The sequence below is a fragment of the Hylobates moloch genome, unplaced genomic scaffold (assembly GCF_009828535.3).
Source record: "Hylobates moloch isolate HMO894 unplaced genomic scaffold, HMol_V3 SCAFFOLD_1, whole genome shotgun sequence".
NCBI lineage: Eukaryota > Metazoa > Chordata > Mammalia > Primates > Hylobatidae > Hylobates > Hylobates moloch.
The window spans coordinates 104,939,115-104,959,293 of record NW_026652276.1 but is presented as its reverse complement, the minus strand read 5'-3'; the positions used below and the strand labels follow the sequence as shown (position 1 = coordinate 104,959,293).

General features: G+C 40.3%; 1 protein-coding gene across 5 annotated transcripts in view; it reads right to left on the bottom strand.

Annotated features, from left to right (window-relative positions):
- TPST1 (tyrosylprotein sulfotransferase 1) overlaps nucleotides 1–20,179 on the bottom strand; it is a 194,574-nt gene that overhangs the window by 79,538 nt on the left and 94,857 nt on the right. The window contains exon 4 of one of the 5 annotated variants that reach the window (XM_058444300.1): nucleotides 9,349–9,557. The exons of the other annotated variants lie outside the window; for them this stretch is intronic. Coding sequence (XP_058300283.1) covers nucleotides 9,417–9,557 — 141 coding nt within the window. The 3' untranslated portion in view covers nucleotides 9,349–9,416. Of the gene's footprint in view, nucleotides 1–9,348; nucleotides 9,558–20,179 lie in introns of those variants that run through there. 5 annotated transcript variants of the gene reach the window in all.

Below are 20,179 nucleotides of genomic sequence, written 5' to 3'. Positions count from 1 at the left end.
TGCTTTTTCCCTTTGTTGATTTTTACTTCATATCCTTTTGTTGTAATCAACTATAATCATAATCATAAGAACTTCTGGTTACTACAAGTGGTCTTGGGAACTCCCAATATAACTCCCAGGCATATTCCCAACAAAAATGCATTATTCATGTTCACCAAATGATATGTACAAAGATACTGTGTATCAACATTAAAACAGAGCCAAACTAGAAAAAAGGTCCAAATAGTTATGTAATTACAGCATAATATTAAATAATAAAAATGAACAAGGCCGGGCGCGGTGGCTCACGACTGTAATCCCAGCACTTTGGGAGGCTGAGGCAGGCAGATCACCTGAGGTCAGGAGTTGTTCAAGACCAGCTTGACCAGCATGGTAAAGCCCCATCTCTACTAAAAATGCAAAATTAGCTGGGCATGGTGGCACATGCCTGTAATACCAGCTACTCGGGAGGCTGAGGCAGGAGAATCGCTTGAACTTGGGAGGTGGAGGTTGCGGTGAGACGAGATCACGCCATTGCACTCCAGCCTGGGCAACAAGAGTGAAATTCCGTCACACACACACACACACACACACACAAAGAACTACGACTACATGCAAAAACGAGAATCTTACAAATGTTAAAAAGAAAGAAACCAGGCCGGGCGCGGTGGCTCACACCTGTAATCCCAGCACTTTGGGAGGCCAAGGCAGGCGGATCACGAGGTCAGGAGATCGACACCATCCTGGCTAACATGGTGAAACCCCGCCTCTACTAAAAATACAAAAAATTAGCCAGGCATGGTGGCAGGCGCCTGTAGTCCCAACAACTTGGAAGGCTGAGGCAGGAGAATGGCGTGAACCCGGGAGGCGGAGCTTGCACTGTGCCGAGATTGTGCCACTGCACTCCAGCCTAGGGGACACAGCAAGACTCCGTCTAAAAAAAAAAGCAAAAAACAAACAAACAAACAAAAAACAAAAAAAGAAAGAAAGAAAGAAACCAGACACAAATGAATATTGTCAATCCTCCCAGCCAAAGGCTACCAGGAACATAGCTGTAGTTGAACATGTTGGGTTCATTATTCATTTCAGCAAGGAATAACACATATAATTGGTAATTGTGGAATGACTCAGTAAAAGAGTATTAGAAAAGACTATTAAATGATTTAGGTTTTGGTTAGGTGATTTTGGGTTTCTTCCAGATCGGGTGCTACCAGGAAGTGGGGACAATTTTTGATTCAAGACAGAGATTATCTTTGGAGAAAAGTAAAGAGGAGGAGGGAATAATTTGGAGGGGTAGGAGGGGAGCTTCCAGGGTACTGCTAATGCCTCCCTGGAAAGAAAAATAAATATTTCTGGGTTGAAAAATGATGGGAAAACAGAAAGCTACTGCAATAGTTTGGACACTCGTCATCCAATTACGAAACACGATCAATGGACTTTCACTACAAGATGAAGCTTGCTATGCTCACTTGCCTATCAAGTCAATATTTAAGAGAATGTGTTACTCGTTGAAATTCAAAATGTATTAGGTGAAAAATATATAAAGCATTTGCATGAAGTCCACTGGCACTTATTCAAGCTTTCAAATCTCAAAACTGTGTATCTGGACAATGCAACACTGAACTTCTATCAAATTCAGCTACTTTAATTCAATAACAAAAAAGCATATGAGAACATTTAGAGATATCTATCTTCTTGAAGAAAACAAGTACAGCAGGCTGACAATGAAGACCTAGGAGTTCAACTGCTGAAACACTTCAGATCAACTTTTGATGTTTTAAAAGGAACAAAAGAGTATTTTTTTAAAGTAGCAGGCAGGCTAAAAATAACCCAAAATGTATTTTTTTAAATTAAAATATACTGGACACGTTAAAGAGCAGATGAAACAGATGAAGAAAGAATGAGTGAATCAGAAAATTGATCTAAAGAAATTATCTGGCAGATAGAGGTAAGAAGGCAGAAAACATCAAAGAGTTGTTAAAATATCTGGAGAACAGAATGCAACATTTTAATATTCAACTAACTGGAGTTCAAAGGACAAAATGGAGAGAATGGAGAAGAAGAAATATTCAAAGAAAAATGGTCAAGAATTTTACAGAACTGATAAAATACAGGAAATCATATAAATATACAAAACAAAATAAATAAATGAGAAAAGCCACAGTTAGCTATATTGTAGTAAAATTGGAGAATACAGTTATGTAAAGAAGATCTTAAAAATCAGAGAGTAAAGATCATCCACAAAGAAATAGCAACTACGCTGATAGTAACTTCTCAATTGCAAAACTAGGGCCCAGAAGATGTTAAAATATCTTCAAAGTGCCGATGGAAGATTACTATAAACCTAGTCTATTCAACAAAACATTTCAAGAATTAGAGTGAAGTAAAAATATTCCCAAATATGCAAAGTCTGAGTCTACCATCAATTTATCTTTACTAAAAAGACTTCTAGGCTGGGCGTGGTGGCTCACGCCTATACTCCCAGCACTTGGAGAGGCCAAGGTGGCGAGTCACAAGGTGAGGAGATCGAGACCAGCCTGGGCAATATGGTGAAACCCCATCTCTATTCAAAATACAAAAATTGACCAGGCGTGGTGGTGGGCACCTATAGTCAGAGCTACTCGGGAGGCTGAGGCAGGAGAATCACTTGAACCCGGGAGGGGGAGGTTGCAGTGAGCTGAGATTGTGCCACTGCACTCCAGCCTGGCAACAGAGTGAGACTTCGTCTCAAAAAAAAAAAAAAAAAAAAATTCTAAAGAATGTACTTGGGGGAAAAAAAAGGAAACCAATATGAGAAAGATTATCTTAGATGCAATAAGTAATTGTGAGCACGGGAAATGGTAAACATATACATAAACATAATACTGTCCATATAAAGTAACAGTAATGATGATGTCTAACATATAGTGTTAAAAAAAGAACTTAAATACTCAACAGTAATAGCATAAGCATTAAAAGGGTAGTTATCAGAGTTAGGATGTTTGTGTGGGGATTTAAAAATATTAAATAACTTTATCAAGTAGAGTTTGAACAGTAATATATCTATACATATTTATTTATTTATTTTTGAGACAGAGTCTTGCTCTGTCACCCAGGCTGGAGTACAATGGCATGATCTCAGCTCGCTGTAACCTCTGCCTCCAGGTTCAAGTGATTCTCCTGACTCAGCCTTCTCAGCTGTGATTATAGGCGCCTGCCACCCCGCCTGGCTAATTTTTGTATTTTTAGTAGAGACGGAGTTTCGCCATGTTGGCCAGGCTGGTCTGGAACCCCTGACCTCAGGTGATCCACCCGCTTTGGCCTCCCAAAGTGATCGGATTACAGGCGTGAGCCACTGTGCCCAGCCTGACAGTAATATTTAAAGGTTAACAAAATAATAAATATGTGTAATGTCTAAAATAATAAGAGAAGATGGAATTTTTTTTAAATCACGCAAAAAGAAAACAGGCCACAAAAGCACAGAAGAAGTGCGAAAAATAAAAAGCATTTGAAAATATAGTTTTAAAAAAAGGGACAATAGGTCTGCAATCTCAATAAACGTAAAAGCCCTACACTTGCTAGAAAAACAACATAGGTAAGATTAGACTAACTACAATTCTAACTATAGGCTATTAAAAACAAAAACATTAAAACACAAAGACTCAAAGAATGAAATTTATAAAAACGATATACTAGGGAAATTATAACCAAAAAATATTGGGGATAGCTATATTAGTACCAAACAAAATAGTTTTTAAATAGGCTTCCCAAATTTAGCAAAAACAACCAAAACATAGGGTGCCTAGTTAAATTTGAATGTCAGATAAACAATTTTTTCAAAAGGAATGATGAATATTTAATTAAATGTTCAATTAAACAAGCTAGAAAAGAAGCAACAGAATACAGGCAAAGAAAGTATTACTTGAAAATACTAATAAGAGAGACAAACCAGTAGTAAGGTTATCCCCAAAATAAGCAAACCCCCCACCAAAACTGTATAGGTAGCATAAATCAGTAATATTAGGACCAAGAAGTACATATAATTAAAGATATACAGGTTTTTGAACGCATTCATTAAATACTACAAACAACTTTATCACAAGTGGTGCAAGATCAGAGATAACCAGCTCCACGCATGTTTATGTTTTTCCATGCCAGACTTTTTTTGTTAACTTTTATTTTAAGTTCAGAGGCACATGTACAGTTTTGTTCTATAGGTAAACTCATGTCATGGGGGTTTGTTGTACAGATTATTTCATCACCCAGGTATTAAGCCTAGTACCCATTAGTTATGTTTCCTGATCCTCTCCCTCCTCCACCCTCCACCCTCCAGTACACCCCAGTGTCTTGTTCTCCGCCATGTGTCCATGTGTTCTCAACATTTAGTGCCCCCTTATAAGTGAGAACACGTGGTATTTGGTTTTCTGTTCCTGTGAAAAATGAATTAATTTTTGCAATATGTAGAACACACTTATACTAAAAAACTACTCGTTTATCTGAAATTCAAATTTAACTGAGCATCCTGTATTTTATTTAGCAATTCTACTTTAAGACAAAAAGCATTTTTAGTGATAGTCTGTACATTACAATAAAATGTTCAATTTGCTAGAAAATGGTAATGAATCTAAATTTGTAAGCTCTCAAAAAGTAGCCTCAAAATAAAGCAAAATTTGACAACTTTAGAGAGAAATGAACAAATCTATCCACAAAGTGGGAGATTTCAACACAGCTCTTTCAATTATTTACAGACCAATGATACAAAACATTAGCATGAATTAAGGGCTACATAACTGTCAAGTTTGACTTCTGGCCTACCAATAAAACCCAGCACCCATTAATTAGCGAATACACATCCTTCTCAAGAACACATACACAGTAAGATTCACAAAAACTGACCCGTCTTAGATCACTAAGCTTCAACAACATTTTACAGAATTAGTATCATTTAGATAATATTCTTTATTATATTTAAGTCAGAAAGGAGTAACAAAAATGTAACTTAGAAAACCCTTAAAAACACATTCTAAATAATTTATGAACACAAATAATTTTAAAATATTTAGCTCAAAACAAAATTAAAATATTATTTTTAAAATTACGCAGTGAAATCAGAATTTTTTTTTTTTTTTTTTTGAGATGGAGTTTCACTCTTGTTGCCCAGGCTGGAGTGCAATGGCATGAATTTGGCTCACCACAACCTCCGCCTCCTGGGTTCAAGCGATTCTCCTGCCTCAGCCTCCCAAGTAGCTGGGATTACAGGCATGTGCTACCATGCCTGGCTAATTTTGTATTTTTAGTAGAGGCGGGGTTTCTCCATGTTGGTCAGGCTGGTCTCGAACTCCTGACCTCAGGTGATCTGCCTGCCTCAGCCTTCCAAAGTGCTGGGATTACAGGCGTGTGCCACCGCGCCTGGCCAGAATTTTTTTTTTCTTGTTATTCTTGCCTGATTGAACTTAGAATCATTTTAACAATGTTACCCCCACCACCACCCACACTCCCTCCCTAATTCCATTATTAGACTGTTGGAATTAAGTAGACACATTCATGTGGCAAGAACCAAGATATTTATACTATTCAATCTTCCCATCTAAGAACATGATCTGAACTCTCCATTCAGTTCTTGCACATCAGAGATCTTTTTCTTGTCTTGTCCCATTAATAAAATCTTAGCTAGTGTGCTAGTTATACTACCATTCCCACAACCCCCCAACACCTTCTGTGCCCCAGGAGGCCAAGCTCTCCAGATTGCATCACCCAGGCTTTCTTGCCCTTTGGCTTATGATTGGGCAACCGTGAGCACTACTAACAGGTCAGAGCAGCAGCAGGAAGAACTCAGCTGATCCCCCAGCTCTGTCTCGACCTTGCCTCTGTGCTGACAGTGGCTGTTTTTCTCTAGAGACACAGCACCTGTAGGTGGTTCCTCCTCTGTGAATTCCAGTTTCACGAGCCTGATAACCATGTGCCCTCCCTTTGCCTCTGCAGGTCTAAGGGTGGCAATGGCTTCCCATTGTTGCTAGTTACTGGGTGCTTCACCATTCCTTATTGATTCCCTTACTGTGGTCACACCTTGTTCAGTCATTCCTTTGATAAACTCTTTTCAACTGAACTGTTTTGAGTGGGTCATTTGTTTCTTTTCATTATCATAACAGATACAATCAGGTGTTGAATTTTGTGACAATGATCATTCATTAGAATACCATGAAATGGAAGGAGTAGTGGAGTTGGAAAAAAGCAGCATTTTCCAACTATCATAACTGCACCATTGGTGTGGGTAAGAATAATCAATGGATGCTAATCTAGAGTGTAAAGCCTGATGAAAAGCAAGATACAGCCATGTGCCACATAATGACATTTTGGTCACTAATAAACCACACTTATGACAGTGGTCCCATAAGATTATAATTCTGTATTTTTACTGTATCTTCCTATGTTTAGATATGTTTACATAATACTTATCATAGTGTTACAACTGCCTACAGTATTCAGTACAGTAACAAGCTGTACAGTTTTGTAGCCTAGGAACAATAGGCTAAACCATATAGCCTAGCTATGTAGCAGGCTATACCATCTAAATTTATGTAAGTACACCCTATGGTGTTTGCACAATGACAGAACTCACCTAATAACACATTTTTCAGAATGTATTCCCATCGTTAAGCAACATATGGCTATTTGCACAGTCTTCAAGTTTTTTCCACATTGATCGCTTTTATTTTTAATTAATTTATTTATTTTTGAGACAGGGTTTCACTCTGTCACTCAGGCTGGAGTGCAGTGGTGTGATCTCGGCTCACTGCAAGCTTGACATCCTGGGCTCAGGCAATCCTCCCATCTCAGCCTCCTGCAGCTGGGACAAGAGGCACATGCCACCAGTCCAGTAGAGATGGGATCTCCCTATGTTGCCCAGGCTGGTCTTGAGTTCCTGGGCTTAAGCGATCTTCCTGCCTCTGCCTCCCAAAGTGTTGGGATCATAGGCATGAGCTACAGTGCCCGACCACTGATTGCTTTTTAATTGAAAGGGAGAAAAAAGTAACCATAGAGTGGAGACGCCGAAAAAACACATTTACCATGAGATCGAAATTAACATCAACGGTGTGACAGACGAACATCATACGCCTTCAGATGTGGAAACCTTGAGAATGAAACCACACAATTTACCTAGTATTGTGGCCTCATATGCATAACCCGAATAATAATCAAGAGGAAACATCAGACAAACCCAGAATGAGGAACACTGTAAAATAACCTGCCAGCATTCTTCAAAAAAAATGCCAGTATCATGGAAGACAGAGAGCATCTGAGAAACTGTTACAGATTAAAGAAAACTAAAACAATATAAAACTATATATATGATGTGATCTTAGACTGAAACCTGTACTGGTAGGGGAGGAAAAAAAAACTACAAAGTCCATTTTGAGATAACTAACAACATTGAATTATTTTATAAGGAGAGAGAGAGAGAGAAGACAAACATGAATTTGGGAAAGAATACACAGGAGTTCTCTGTATTATTCTTACAGCCTTTCTGTAAGTTTTTCATTATTTCAAAAGCCAAAGAGAAAGCACCATGAATATTGCTCCACTACCGTAGTTCTTAACTGTTTCATGAAATCCTGGAAAATACGATTAACGGTATAGATTCTATTCCCAGGAAAATCAACTTGCATCAACACATAGAGGTCCAAATATTACTGCAGGGAGTTCAAAGACCACATAGGCTAAGGATCACTGCCCACTGTTCCATCATTTCCCAACATTTGGTATTTGCAAAAGAGAATTCTGTAGCCAGCATAATTTGTTTATTTTATTTTATTATTGTTTTTTGAGATCGAGTCTCGCCCTGTCACCCAAGCTGGAGAGTTATGGCGTGATCTTGGCTCACTGCAACCTCCGCCTCCCAAGTTCAAACGATTCTCCTGCCTCAGCCTCCCAAGTAGCTGGGATTACAGGCACATGCCACCACACCCAGCTAATTTTTTGTATTTTTAGTAGAGACGGGGTTTCACCATGTTGGCCAGGCTGGTCTCAAACTCCTAACCTTGTGATCTGCCCACCTCGGCCTCCCAAAGTGCTGGGATTACAGGCGTGAGCCACGGCGCCTGGCCACCAGCATAATTTTTGTTTCTTTGTTGAAAGCTCATTTTTTTGTGCCTTGATATATGCAGGATTTTTTTTTCAGGATCCTTAAAATCAAAAGAAAATCAGCAAAATATGTCTAGGTACAGACACGTTTTCATAATATTCTTTAGAATACAATGAGCTCTTTTATTCTTCAGGTCATTTTCAACCCTGGAAAGTCTTCCACAATGACATATTTGATTCATGCTTTTGTTCCACTTCTGTTGTCTCCTTTGCAGACATCTATTAGTCACCAGTTAAATCTCTATTTTTTTTCTTTCATAGGTATTATTTTCTCTCATCTGTCAATCATTTTCATCTCTGTTCTTTTGCTGTACATTCTGGAAGAGCATCTAATGTATACTCTCCCTATCATTAATTTGATTTTTTGTAGTGTCACTTCTACAGTAATCTTTGGGTTTAAGGAAAAGCCACAATACAATCAATGATCGACTTAGTGGAAAATTTCCCTATTCTTTAGCATAGAGCTTTTCATATCTTCATTTTAAAGGGATTTTTTAAATTAACGATATTTTAACAGATTTTTAAAAAGGTAATTGGAGAAATTATATCAGGCACTGGTAATCAGACACCAAGTTAACCTATAAGTATCTCCTATTTTCTCCTGAATTAGAGCATAGGGTAAAAAATGACTTCTAATACTGATTTATTATATTCTCATTTATAGATACTATGTTTTTTAAGAGTTAAACATTACTGTTTAGAACAGTCATTCTGAATGTTCAGAATAGGCATTTGCTGACATAAAGAGAAATTATTTCATTCTTTAAAATTCCAAGGAAAACTGTATAAATAGCTATCCAACTAAACCTCTTCACTGCAAATGTTCTCTTGCTCTCAAAAAGTACTCTCACTAATGAAGGCAGAAAGAGAAGGATGAGGGGAACCTATTTCTTTTGTTTAAGGAACTGAATTTCCCATAGACCTTCAGATGGGATCACAGTTATAAAAGACAACTAAAATGTATGAAATTCTGAATGGCATGAGCAAGTGCAATTTGTGCTTGTACACAAAACCAACAAAGGGCTGGATCCTTTGACATTTAATCTGGTAAGTAAAAGTATAGGAAAATCTACTTTACACAGCAAATATGAGTGCATGAAACTCATTAGCCCCAAAAGGATTTCTGGCAGAAAACACAAATTATTGGGATACACTTATGGAATGACAGTGCCAAAGCTGGGAGAGAAGATGAGAAAGGTTTGACTTTGAAGGATGAGTCAAAGAGCACAATCAGGCCTTGACAAGGCTGTTCCTGTGGGGTAGTCTCAGACTTTCAGGCTCGTCCTGTGGACAAATTTTTAGGTTTCCAACAGTTTTTAACCCTTTAAAACACAGTAAAAATTCTTCTCCCATCTTATTATTATTTCATTTTCTTCTATGTCATGTCTTCTCTCTCCAATCCAATTACCTATATTTTCCTCCTGGATACAAGCCAGATCTTTGCATCTCCTGAAGCACTAGAAGGTAGTATTCCAAAAAGCAACTGTTTAGTAATTGCTTGTTTAATAATCGAAGCCTTAAAGTGATGCATCAGAAGAAAGACAGAGGTATTCTGAGAGATGGTAAAATGTGCTACTTTGAACTTCCTTATATATTCTTTACAGAATGCCTGCAGGAATCAATTCAGCCTTCTTTCAAAATAAAACAAAATGGGTGGGCACAGTGGCTCACTCCTGTAATCCCAGCACTTTGGGAGGCCAGGCCAGGTGAATCACTTGAGCTCAGGAGTTTGAGACCAGCCTGGGTAACGTGGTGAAACCTTGTCTCTACAAAAAATACAATAATTAGCTAGGCATGGTGGTGCATGCCTATGGTCCCAGCTAGTCAGGGAGCTGAGGTGGGAGGATGGCTTGAGCCCAGGAGAGTTTAAGGCTACAGTGAGCTATGATCATGCCACTGCGCTCCAGCCTGGGCAATAGAGCGAAGAGTGAAACCCTGTCACAAAAAAAAAAAAAAAAAGACAAAATACTTCAATAGGGGAAAAAAAAAATCCTGCCAAGTTGAGGAAACGAATTTAACTCTACGGTTGTTGCTTTGAAGGTCTATGAAAATTTTGAAAGAATGAGATAAGAATTTCTTTAACTAAAATTTAGGCCAGGCAAAGTGCCTCATGCCTATATGCCTATAATCCCAGCACTTTGGGAGGCCAAGGTGGGAGGATCACCTGAGCCCAAGAAGTCAAGGCTGCAGTAAGCTATGATCGTGCCACTGCATTCCAGAGCACTCTGGGCAACAGAGCGAGACCCTGTCTCATAAATAAATAAATAAATAAATACTCTTCAAATTTAGGCACAATAAATAAAGTGAGAAGTAGCTAAAAATTTATCGTACTTCAAATTTACCCAGTATGGTATTAGTTGGAATATTCCTACTACAGCCCAGAAACCCAATTCAAGTAATACAGTCAAAAAGGGAAATGTTTCCCGGAAGTGGACTAGGACGTCTCACATAACTGTGGCAAGGGCAGAGCTGGAAATGATCTTCATGGGCAACCAGAACCAGGACCTCAACCCCTGCCGGACACTCCCTTGACCTCTTTGGCTCTGCTTCTCTCGATGGGTTGGCTTTATTCCCTTATACACTGAAGAACACGACCCCATTTGCAGTGAACACACAGTAATAGAATAACTGAGTACAAGTATCTCAAACACATAACAAGAAGTCCAGACTTGAGGTGGATGGACAGTCCTAAGCCCAGAAATCAAGGGAAGGCTCTGCCCTAATCTTCCTTCTGTCACCTTCAGTGTGTTGATGATAACTTCTCTTAGGATCACAAAGTGGCTGCAGCAGGGCTAAGCATAATGTTCTTCCACAGCAATGTTCAAAAGCAGGAAGGAAGGAGTAAGCTCTTTTCACACAATTCTTTATTTTCTCAGAAAGCTAAATCCCTCCCAGAAAATCCCTAGCAAACATCTCCTTATCCAGACCTAAGAATGATTAACTGAGAGTCTAATACCTTTAAAGGTCTGCTAGAAACATTTATCACTGGCTACTATCTATTCTTTCTGAGGGCTGCTGCCTGTGAGAGTTCAAGACTACCTTTGCTAGCCAGGCAAAGGTGGTCTTCTCTTCCTCCCATAACCTGTTTTGCCACCATAACTTGTTTGGCCATGATCCAAGCCCCTATTCTTTCTGTATCTCAGGGTGGTATAAAAGTGTCAATCATCTAGCCATTTGAGTTTTTTTTTTTAATTGTATAACTCCCATGCACACATGTGCACATAAAATTTGTAAGCTCTTTTTTTCCCTGTTAAAAAAAAATCTCCTTATGTATCACTGGCTATAAAAAATTGGTCAAGTGGTCATTCCACCCACAAGAGTATATGGAAAAATGAATATCTGGTATTTTTATCTACCTTTTTTGGTTTTTTAAAGGAATAGTCTTTACTAATAGGGAAAAAGGAACAAACAGTCAGCAGTGTCTAACACTTCCAGCAACAGTTCCTGTGCCTTATATCCAGTGGCCCTCCCTACCAGACAGAAACCACCTTTCTTCCCTTGGTACCATTTCACAGTCCCAGGGAAAGACCTTTATTTGCCTGGGTTGGGTCAGGTTCCTACTCCTGAACCAACCTGCTGTGACCCTCAGAGGGCTAGGGTCATTGTGCTAGATTTTGCCCATTTGTACTTGCAGAAACCTAGGAAGTGTATAGGAATGAATCCTAAGAATGTTAGACCAGACAAGAAGGAATGTAACGTTGGACTTGGCCAAATTTATCAATATATGAGTACATTAACCAGATATTTTGGATGCAGTATATTGGCTTGAGTAATTAGGGAATAACTCTAACAATTTCAACTGGTTGGCTAAAACCTGGATCCATCAGTCGCTTACATTAAATGAAGCTTAGATGCCAGAACCTCCTTGGTATACTGTAAATAAAAGTTATTCAAGCCAGGTGCAGTGGCTCATGCCTGTAATCCCAGCACTTTGGGAGGCCAAGGTGGGTGGATCACCTGAGATCAGGAGTTCCGAGACCAGCCTGACCAACATGGTGAAACCCTGTCTCTATTAAAAATACAAAAATTAGCTGGGCATGGTGTCAAGCACCTGTAATCCCAGCTACTCAGGAGGCTGAGCAGAATTGCTTGAACCCGGAAGGCAGCGGTTGCAATGAGCTGAGATGGTGCCATTGCACTCCGGCCTGGGAAACAAAAGCAAAACCCAGTCTCAAAATAAAATTTATTCAAAAGGTTAGAAAATAAGGAATACTGGAGTGTATTTAATACGTATGACTGATCTGTTTACTCATCTCCTAACTACATCCCAGGAAGGTCTAGAGAACTCACTCCTTCACCAAGCCTTTGAGAAATACATTGGTGAAGGGGGCAACGACATCCCTAAAAAGCTCTTTAGTGCTTGTTCACTGCAGGCTAGAAATAATAATGGGAAAGGCTGTCAGAGAAATACACTCCTGAACCCAAGGGAAGGATGAAAAGATCTCTGAGTCACAGAAGCCAACTGGTGATGCTTCATGACAGAAAAAATGGGCACATGGCTATACTTTATAAGCACGTGCAGAGGTAGAGTAGGAAAAGAGAATGGTGTGAGCTGTAGAGATCTCTGGTGGTGGCTGATTGGTGATGGTGTCCCTAGGACTAACAGAGATGGGTAGCATACTAAAGCCATACCTCAGGGGTTACACTAGAGCTGCCTCTCTCTACCAAAATATTACACCAAAAGTAATACTGCATTCCTAGAGAAACTGCAGAGATTAGTATCGCCAACAAAAACTTAAGATACAGGATGATACTTAATGAGTGGTGTGTGGAGGTATGGCAGGCCCTAGAGGTAAATCACAGTATAGAAGCCTAGGATTTTAGAGCAAAGCTATGCTAACTTCTGGAGATCATTACTCTCCCTTTTGAGAAAGAGCCCTTGCTTGCTACTGGGACTTAGTAAGGACTCAACACTTTACCATTGGCTACCAAGTTACCCAAGTCACTTAGGCTGCTCATCATACACTCCGAGCAGTGTACATGACTGCACATTTTGTCTCAAAGGAGTGATGGCTATAAATACGAATCCACACTGATTTGTGGTCAGCAGCAAATGGTTTGACTGGAAATTCAGAAACTTAGAATAAGGTTGGGAAACCTGTGGTAAGATGTAGAAAAGAGCTATGTCAATAAACTATTCTCAAACAGGAAAAAGTGTGAGAGTATTTGTGTCCCATGTAAATGATGACCAATGGATAATCTCAGCAGAGGAGGCTCTCAATAACCAAGTGGACAAAATGACTCATTATTTTACCAGCCACTGTTTCCCTTGCTCAGAAGGCTAATGAACAAAGTTCACATCCTACTGTGAGAGCAGGAGGAATGAAGATCATGCATGTGCTCAGTGACACAGGTTTCCACCTGTCAAGGCTGACCTGGCAACAATCACGGCTAAGTGTCCAACCTGCCAACAGGAGAGGCCAACAATGGTGCCCTGATAAAGCGCTGCTCCCAGGAGATCTGGGCAGCCATCTGTAGCAGGATGATCACACTGGACCGCTTCCATCTGAAAAGGACACTGCTTTTACTCAATGAAGATTTCCTTCTCTGCCTACAACATTTCTGTCAAAAACCAGCATCCTTTCCCTTACAAAATATCTTATTCACCATAATGGCATTCTAAACAGTACTGCTTCTGGTCAAGTACTTCATTTTAAAGTGAATGAAGTGGGCCAGGAGCGGTGGCTCACGCCTGTAATCCCAGCATTTTGGGAGGCCGAGGCAGGCGGATCACGAAGTCAAGAGATCGAGACCATCCTGGCTAACACGGTGAAACCCCGCCTCTACTAAAAATACAAAAAACTAGCCAGGCGTGGTGGCAGATGCCTGTAGTCCCAGCTACTCGGGAGGCTGAGGCAGGAGAATGGCATAAACCCGGGAGGCGGACCTTGCAGTGAGCCGAGATCTCGTCACTGCACTCCAGCCTGGAAGACAGAGCCAGACTCCGTCTACAAAAAAAAAAGTGAATGAAGTGGAATTCCATTATGGTGAGGTTAAGCCATCTACATCCCATAAAGTTGTCCCTCCCCCCTAATTACAACTATAAAGTTTGAGCAAACTTTTAAAAAAATAACTACCTTGGGCCAGGCGCGGTGGCTCACGCCTGTAATCCCAGCACTGTGGGGAGGCTGAGGTGGGTGGATCACCTGAGGTCAGGACCAGCCTGGCCAACATGGTGAAACGCTGTCTCTACTAAAAATACCAAAAATTAGCCGTGCATGGTGGCGGCTGCCCGTAATCCCAGCTACTCAGGAGGCTGAGGCAAGAGAGTCACTTCAACCCGGGAGGGGGAGGTTTCAGTGGGACGAGATTGTGCCACTGCACTCCAGCCTGGGCACCAAGAGTGAAACTCCATCTCAAAACAAAGCAAAACAAAACAAAAAAGTATATGAGAATCTGGAAGGTAAATAAAAGCAGGCAGACTGTGGAGGGAAGTAAAAAGTTGGAGAAGTGACCTTACAGGGTGAGTTTTCTGTTTATTTATTTTTTTCTCATCAAGTTTTTTCTTGAGGGTGGGACAGCTTCAGTCACTAAGCAGCACGCATAGGTGGCTAAAACTCTGATAGGAATTGTTTTCTTTCTGGTCAGAGGAAGCAGGGAAAGGAGCCAAAGAAAGACGGAGTCAGAGCAAACTCCTGGAGCAGAAACAGCAGGTGAAGGAGCTCTCCACTTTTATGTATGCACCTACATGGGTCTCACCTTAACCTCTAAATCACACATGCACAGGACAAACCCAAACCAGTTTAGCAAAGGCTTTGCTTTGATAACTGAATTGAGATTTGAACCACTGCCTGCAAAAGGCAAAACAATGTATAATCCAGCCTACCTGGGTTGATTCCCTGCTAAAACAAAAGTAAATGCATTCACAAGGGTATTATAAAGGAACCCAGAGTCTATACAAGATAACAGTCATTATGTCCAGAGAGAGAGAGAGAGAGAGACGTGTACACTCCAGCCAGTCCAGTGCTGTAATCTTATATAATATAATCATGCAATCACATATCTCCCATCGCCTCTGTGGTATTCTATTCATTCCAAGCAAGTCACAGGCCCTGTCCACATTCAGGTGGAGGGAATCACTAACACGTGTGGACAGAGGAGGAATCAAGGGGTCATCACATGAAGAATAGAAAAGAAGTTATCACTATCAATCTGACAGAGATTAGAAGGATTCTAAGAAAATACTGCAGCTTCCTGCCAACAAATTTGACAACTTAAGTGAAATGGCCAAATTACTTTAAAAAATACAATTTATCAAAATTGACACAAGAAGAAGAAAATCGGAATAGCCCTATATTCATTAAATATTATCAAAATCCTTCCCCAAAAGAAAACTCCCAGCAGCTGTGGGCTCTCCCAGTTTACAGGTCTTAATCCTCAAGGGAGAAGTGCTTCTTTTCCGGAGACACAACATTATTTCCACTGAACACAGAGCTGAGACTGTTAACTCAGCACTTCTTGCTCCTCATGCCACTTAGCCAAAGACAAGTAAGGCAGGTACTATAATAGCTAGGCTGATTAATCCTGATTATCAAGGAAGAACCAAGTTTAAAATACACAATGGGAAAAAAATACTCAATGGAAGAAGGAAAGAAATTGCCTGGAACCTAGGATTTTCTATTACACTTATTTATTATGGAAAGTTAACGGGATATTAGAGCAAAATAATATGGCCATTTATTGGTACATACACCCCAGAATGAAGGTTTAGGCTACCCCACCAGGCAAAGAACAAAGACCATCTGAGGTGACTACTGAGGACCAAAGGAACATGGAATGGCTAGAGGAAGAAAGAAATGACAGATACCTGCCATGATCACATGAAAGGTACAGAAAATGAGAACTACAATAGTTTGGCAGATATTCTTCTTTGCTTTGATATGAATATATACTGAATATATTAACTAATTCTTTTTTCCACTTTTCCCTGTCTAATAATACTCTCTAATATAAGGTGTATCGACTCTGGCTGGGCACGGTGGTTCATGCCTATAATCCTAACAAGTTGAGAGGCTAAGGCAGCAGGACTGCTTGAGGCCAGGAGTTCAAGAGCAGCCTGGGCAACACAGTGATACCTTGTCTCTACAAAAAGTTAAAAATAAAAAAAATTTAGCTAGGTGTGGTGGTGCACACCTATAGTCGAGAAGCTAAGGCAGGCGGATCGCTTGGGCCCAGGAGTTTGTGGATGCAGTGAGCTATGACGGCGCCACTGCACTGCAGCCTGGGCGACAGAACAAGACCTTGCCAAAAAAAAAAAGGAAATGGCTAACTCTGTATCTCAGTATATCTAAGTTTAGGATATCAAAGAGGGGATGTGACTCAGCTAGTGGAATACATTCATATCAGCCAGAAATGTACAAAGCACAATATGAAATACAGCATCTCCTCTTTGAGGGAGTGGTTAGCATGCTTTCAGTTTGCTAAGCGATAGTTACATGATGATTAGCAGAGCATTAGCTTTATCTGGCAGTTAAATACAGTTTAAATAGGTGTGTATGTAAGCCAGGCTGGCAAAGGAATGGCCTATGCTGGATGGCCAACTGGCACCACCACCACTCTTGTCTAGGAAAGAAAATTAAGTCTCCCAGAATTCCTTTCCCTGTGTGGTTCTGGGTCAGAGGCTTCTGTGAGTTTTAGAAGGTGGAAATGAAGCAGAAGCCATTATTTTTAAGAGGTCAGGGCAGTCAGATGCAGTCGCTCCACTGGCCTCTCCTAAAGCTCCACTTTATCCCCATGGCAGGCTTCACAGACCTTTCCTTGGGCTCCCACACTGAGTCCTACTTTGGCAGCGAGAGGCAGTTTCCTAGCACTTCTCTGCCCATTCTAGAGCTGCAGGTTTCAGTCATCAGTGCCTATTCCTCTGGTCTTCCAACTGTAGCTGTATCCAGCTCATTCCCTACTCCTATTTTAAAAAACATGTCCAGTATACAATAAAAAACATGCAGACCTTCACTTCTCTAGTCCTCCCACATTTGCGTAGGCCTTAATTAATGTATTAAACCCCTCACTCCTATAACACTTAGAGTGGCTCAATGTTTCCCTGACTGAGCCCAGACTGATACATAGTCATAAAGTGCTGCCACAACATCTGGCGGTTTGCCTCTGGGTAATGGAGCATTTCTCACCTACAGCAGAATCCTTGTGAGCTGAGCCGTAACTCCAAGAGCCTCATATCTGAATATCCCTTTTCTTGGCATATTCTTTTTCTACATGTAAGGTTTATTTTGCTAATAATAATCATTTTATTGAGCATCAAGTAATTGTCAAGTATTAATGGTGCTCAGGCTACAAAATGCAAATGATATCTTTGTCCTTGAAAAGTCTTTATTTATTTATTTTTTTAAAAAAACTACATATACAAACCAGGTGCGGTGACTCACGCCTGTAATCCCAGCACTTTGGGAGGCCAAGGTGAGTGGATCGCCTGAGATCAGCAGCTTCAGACCAGCCTGGGAAACATGGTGAAACCCTGTCACTACTAAAAATATAAAAATTAGCCGGGCATGGTGGCATGCACCTGTAATCCCGGCTACTCCAGGGGCTGAGGTGGGAGAACTGCTTGAACCCAGGAGGCGGGGGTTGCAGTGAGCAGAGATCGCACCACTGAACTCCAGCCTGGGTGACAAAATGAGACTCCATTTCAAAATAAATACATACATACATACACACACAACTGTTTTTCTAAATACAAATGGTAAAACATAACACTGACCATATCTTAGAGATGCTCCCACATCATTACTTTTAAAACTATCTTATTCTGTTGAAGGGAGGCATAGTCTTTTTTTCAGACCAGAAAGTTGTTATTTTAACTAAACAAAGACTATAACATCACTTTGAACTATATTAACATTTTCAGATGAAGGCATGTCTGGCATGTCCTTAGTTTAAAAGAAGCAGCATATAATATAAATCATCACAATATAATGTGAAAGTACACAAGTAAAGGTAGGTACATTGTAGCAGGAGGATCTGTGGCACAGAAGAGGTGTCATGTGAGTTGAGTTTTAAAGGACAAAATTGTAAGATGAGAAGAAGGACAATCAAGGCAGAAGGAACAAAGGTATGGAGGTATACAATGTGCTGTGGGAATGAAAGAGAGGCACTGTGGTATGGTTAAAAGAATAAAAAGAGATGAGGTTGAAAAGGAAGGTTGAAAGCAGAAGGCAAAGAATCTTAATGCCATCATTCTAAAGTGTTCCAACCTGGTTTGAATGCAGCTGATCCCAAAAGACCACTGCTCTCATCAAAACAAGAAAACACCAGATAAACTAAACTTCATACTTTTCTGTAAAGCCATGAAAGAGCAGTAAATGAATACCAAGAAGTCTAACTGAGCCAATTTCTGGAGAAGGATGAGTTCTTCTTCACAGAGAAACAAAAGCCTATTTCTAGCTACCTTGAATCAATTGCTGTCTGGGTACAAGTGGGCAGAAAAGGAGGTCTCCCATAGGTGGAAAGATTTTGCTGAAACAAGCCAAACTTTTCGTGAGACTGTGGACTGGTATGATTAATTAGAATCTGAGAGTCCCGAGTGTAAAAACAAATCTCTTGACCTGACAATTACATGTAATACTACAAGAGAATCTTAGTACATGCTGGAGGGAGCACAGTGAGAGACAGAGAGAGATCTCCCAATGCTGTGTGGTGCTTGGGTTCCAGGGCTCTGCTATAGTTGCAATCCAGAGGTAAAGTAAATTAATTTAATCTTCAACCCAACTGCCTCCCAGCTGAAATCTTGCTAAAATCAAAGAAATCAACCCCTCGTCTAAATGATACAGAAAACTAAGGTTGGGCTAAAAGTCAAATTTCCTTAATCCCATTTGAATCCAGAGGCAAACTGAAATCAATTAAAGCTACTGCTCAGCCCCAGCTCAGCTTGATCCACTGTCAAATTTGAGTGATCACCTTAGCTACCTGCTGGAGGAAAGAACTGCTCTCTTTAACAAAAATAAAACAAAAAGCATTACCTAGTTCATTGTCTACCCTTCTTTTATACAAAAGGTCCAGTATGCAGTTAAAACTTCTGAGACATGTGAAGAAGCAAATGAGTACAGGCATACCTCATTTCACTGTGCTTTGCAGATGTTGTGTTTTTTACAAATTGAAGGTGTGTGGTAACCCTGTGGTGAGCAAGTCTGTTGGTGACATTTTTCCAACAGCATGCACTCCCTTCATGTCTCTTTATGACACTGTGGTAATTCTTGCAATATTTGAAGCTTCTTCATTATTGTATCTGTTATGGTGATGTGCGATCAGAGATCTTTGATGTTACTATGTAATTGTTTTGGGGTGCCACGATCCTAAGCCCATATAACATAGTTAATCAATGTTGTGTATGTTCTGACTGCTACACCAACTGGCTGTTTGTCCCCCCATCTCTCTCCCTCTCCTTGGGCCTCCCTATTCCTGAGACACATTGATATTGAAAAAAGGCCGATTAATAATCCAACAATGGGCTCTAAGTGTCCAAACGAAAGGAATAGTCGCATATCTCTCACTTTAAGTCAGAAGCTAGAAACAATCAAGCTTAGTGAGGAAGGTATGTTGAAAGCCAAGATAAACTGAAAGCCAGGCCTCTTGCATCAAATAGTCAAGCTGTGAATACAATGGAAAAGTTTTTGAAGTAAATTCAAGTGCTACTCCAATGAACACACAAGTGGTAAGAAAGTGAGAGTCTTACTGTAGACATGGCAAAAGTTTTAGTGGACTAGACAGATAAAGCCAGCCACGACATTCCCTTAAGCCAAAGCCTAATCCAGAGCAAGGCCCTAATTCTCTTCAATTTTATAAAGGCTGTACGAGGAAAAGTTGGAGGCTAGTAGAGGTTGTTCGTTCATGAAGATTAAGGAAAGAAGCTATCTCCATAACACAAAAGTGCAATTTTCAGCCCACTGTTGAGACCTATTGCTTAGGAAAAAGATTTCTCACAAAATACTATTGCTCATCGACAATGCACCTTGTCACCCACGAGTTCTGATAGAGATATACAAGGAGATGAATGCTGTTTTCATGCTTGCTAACACAGTATCCATTCTGTAGTCCATGGATCAAGGAGTAATTTCTACTGTCAAGTTGG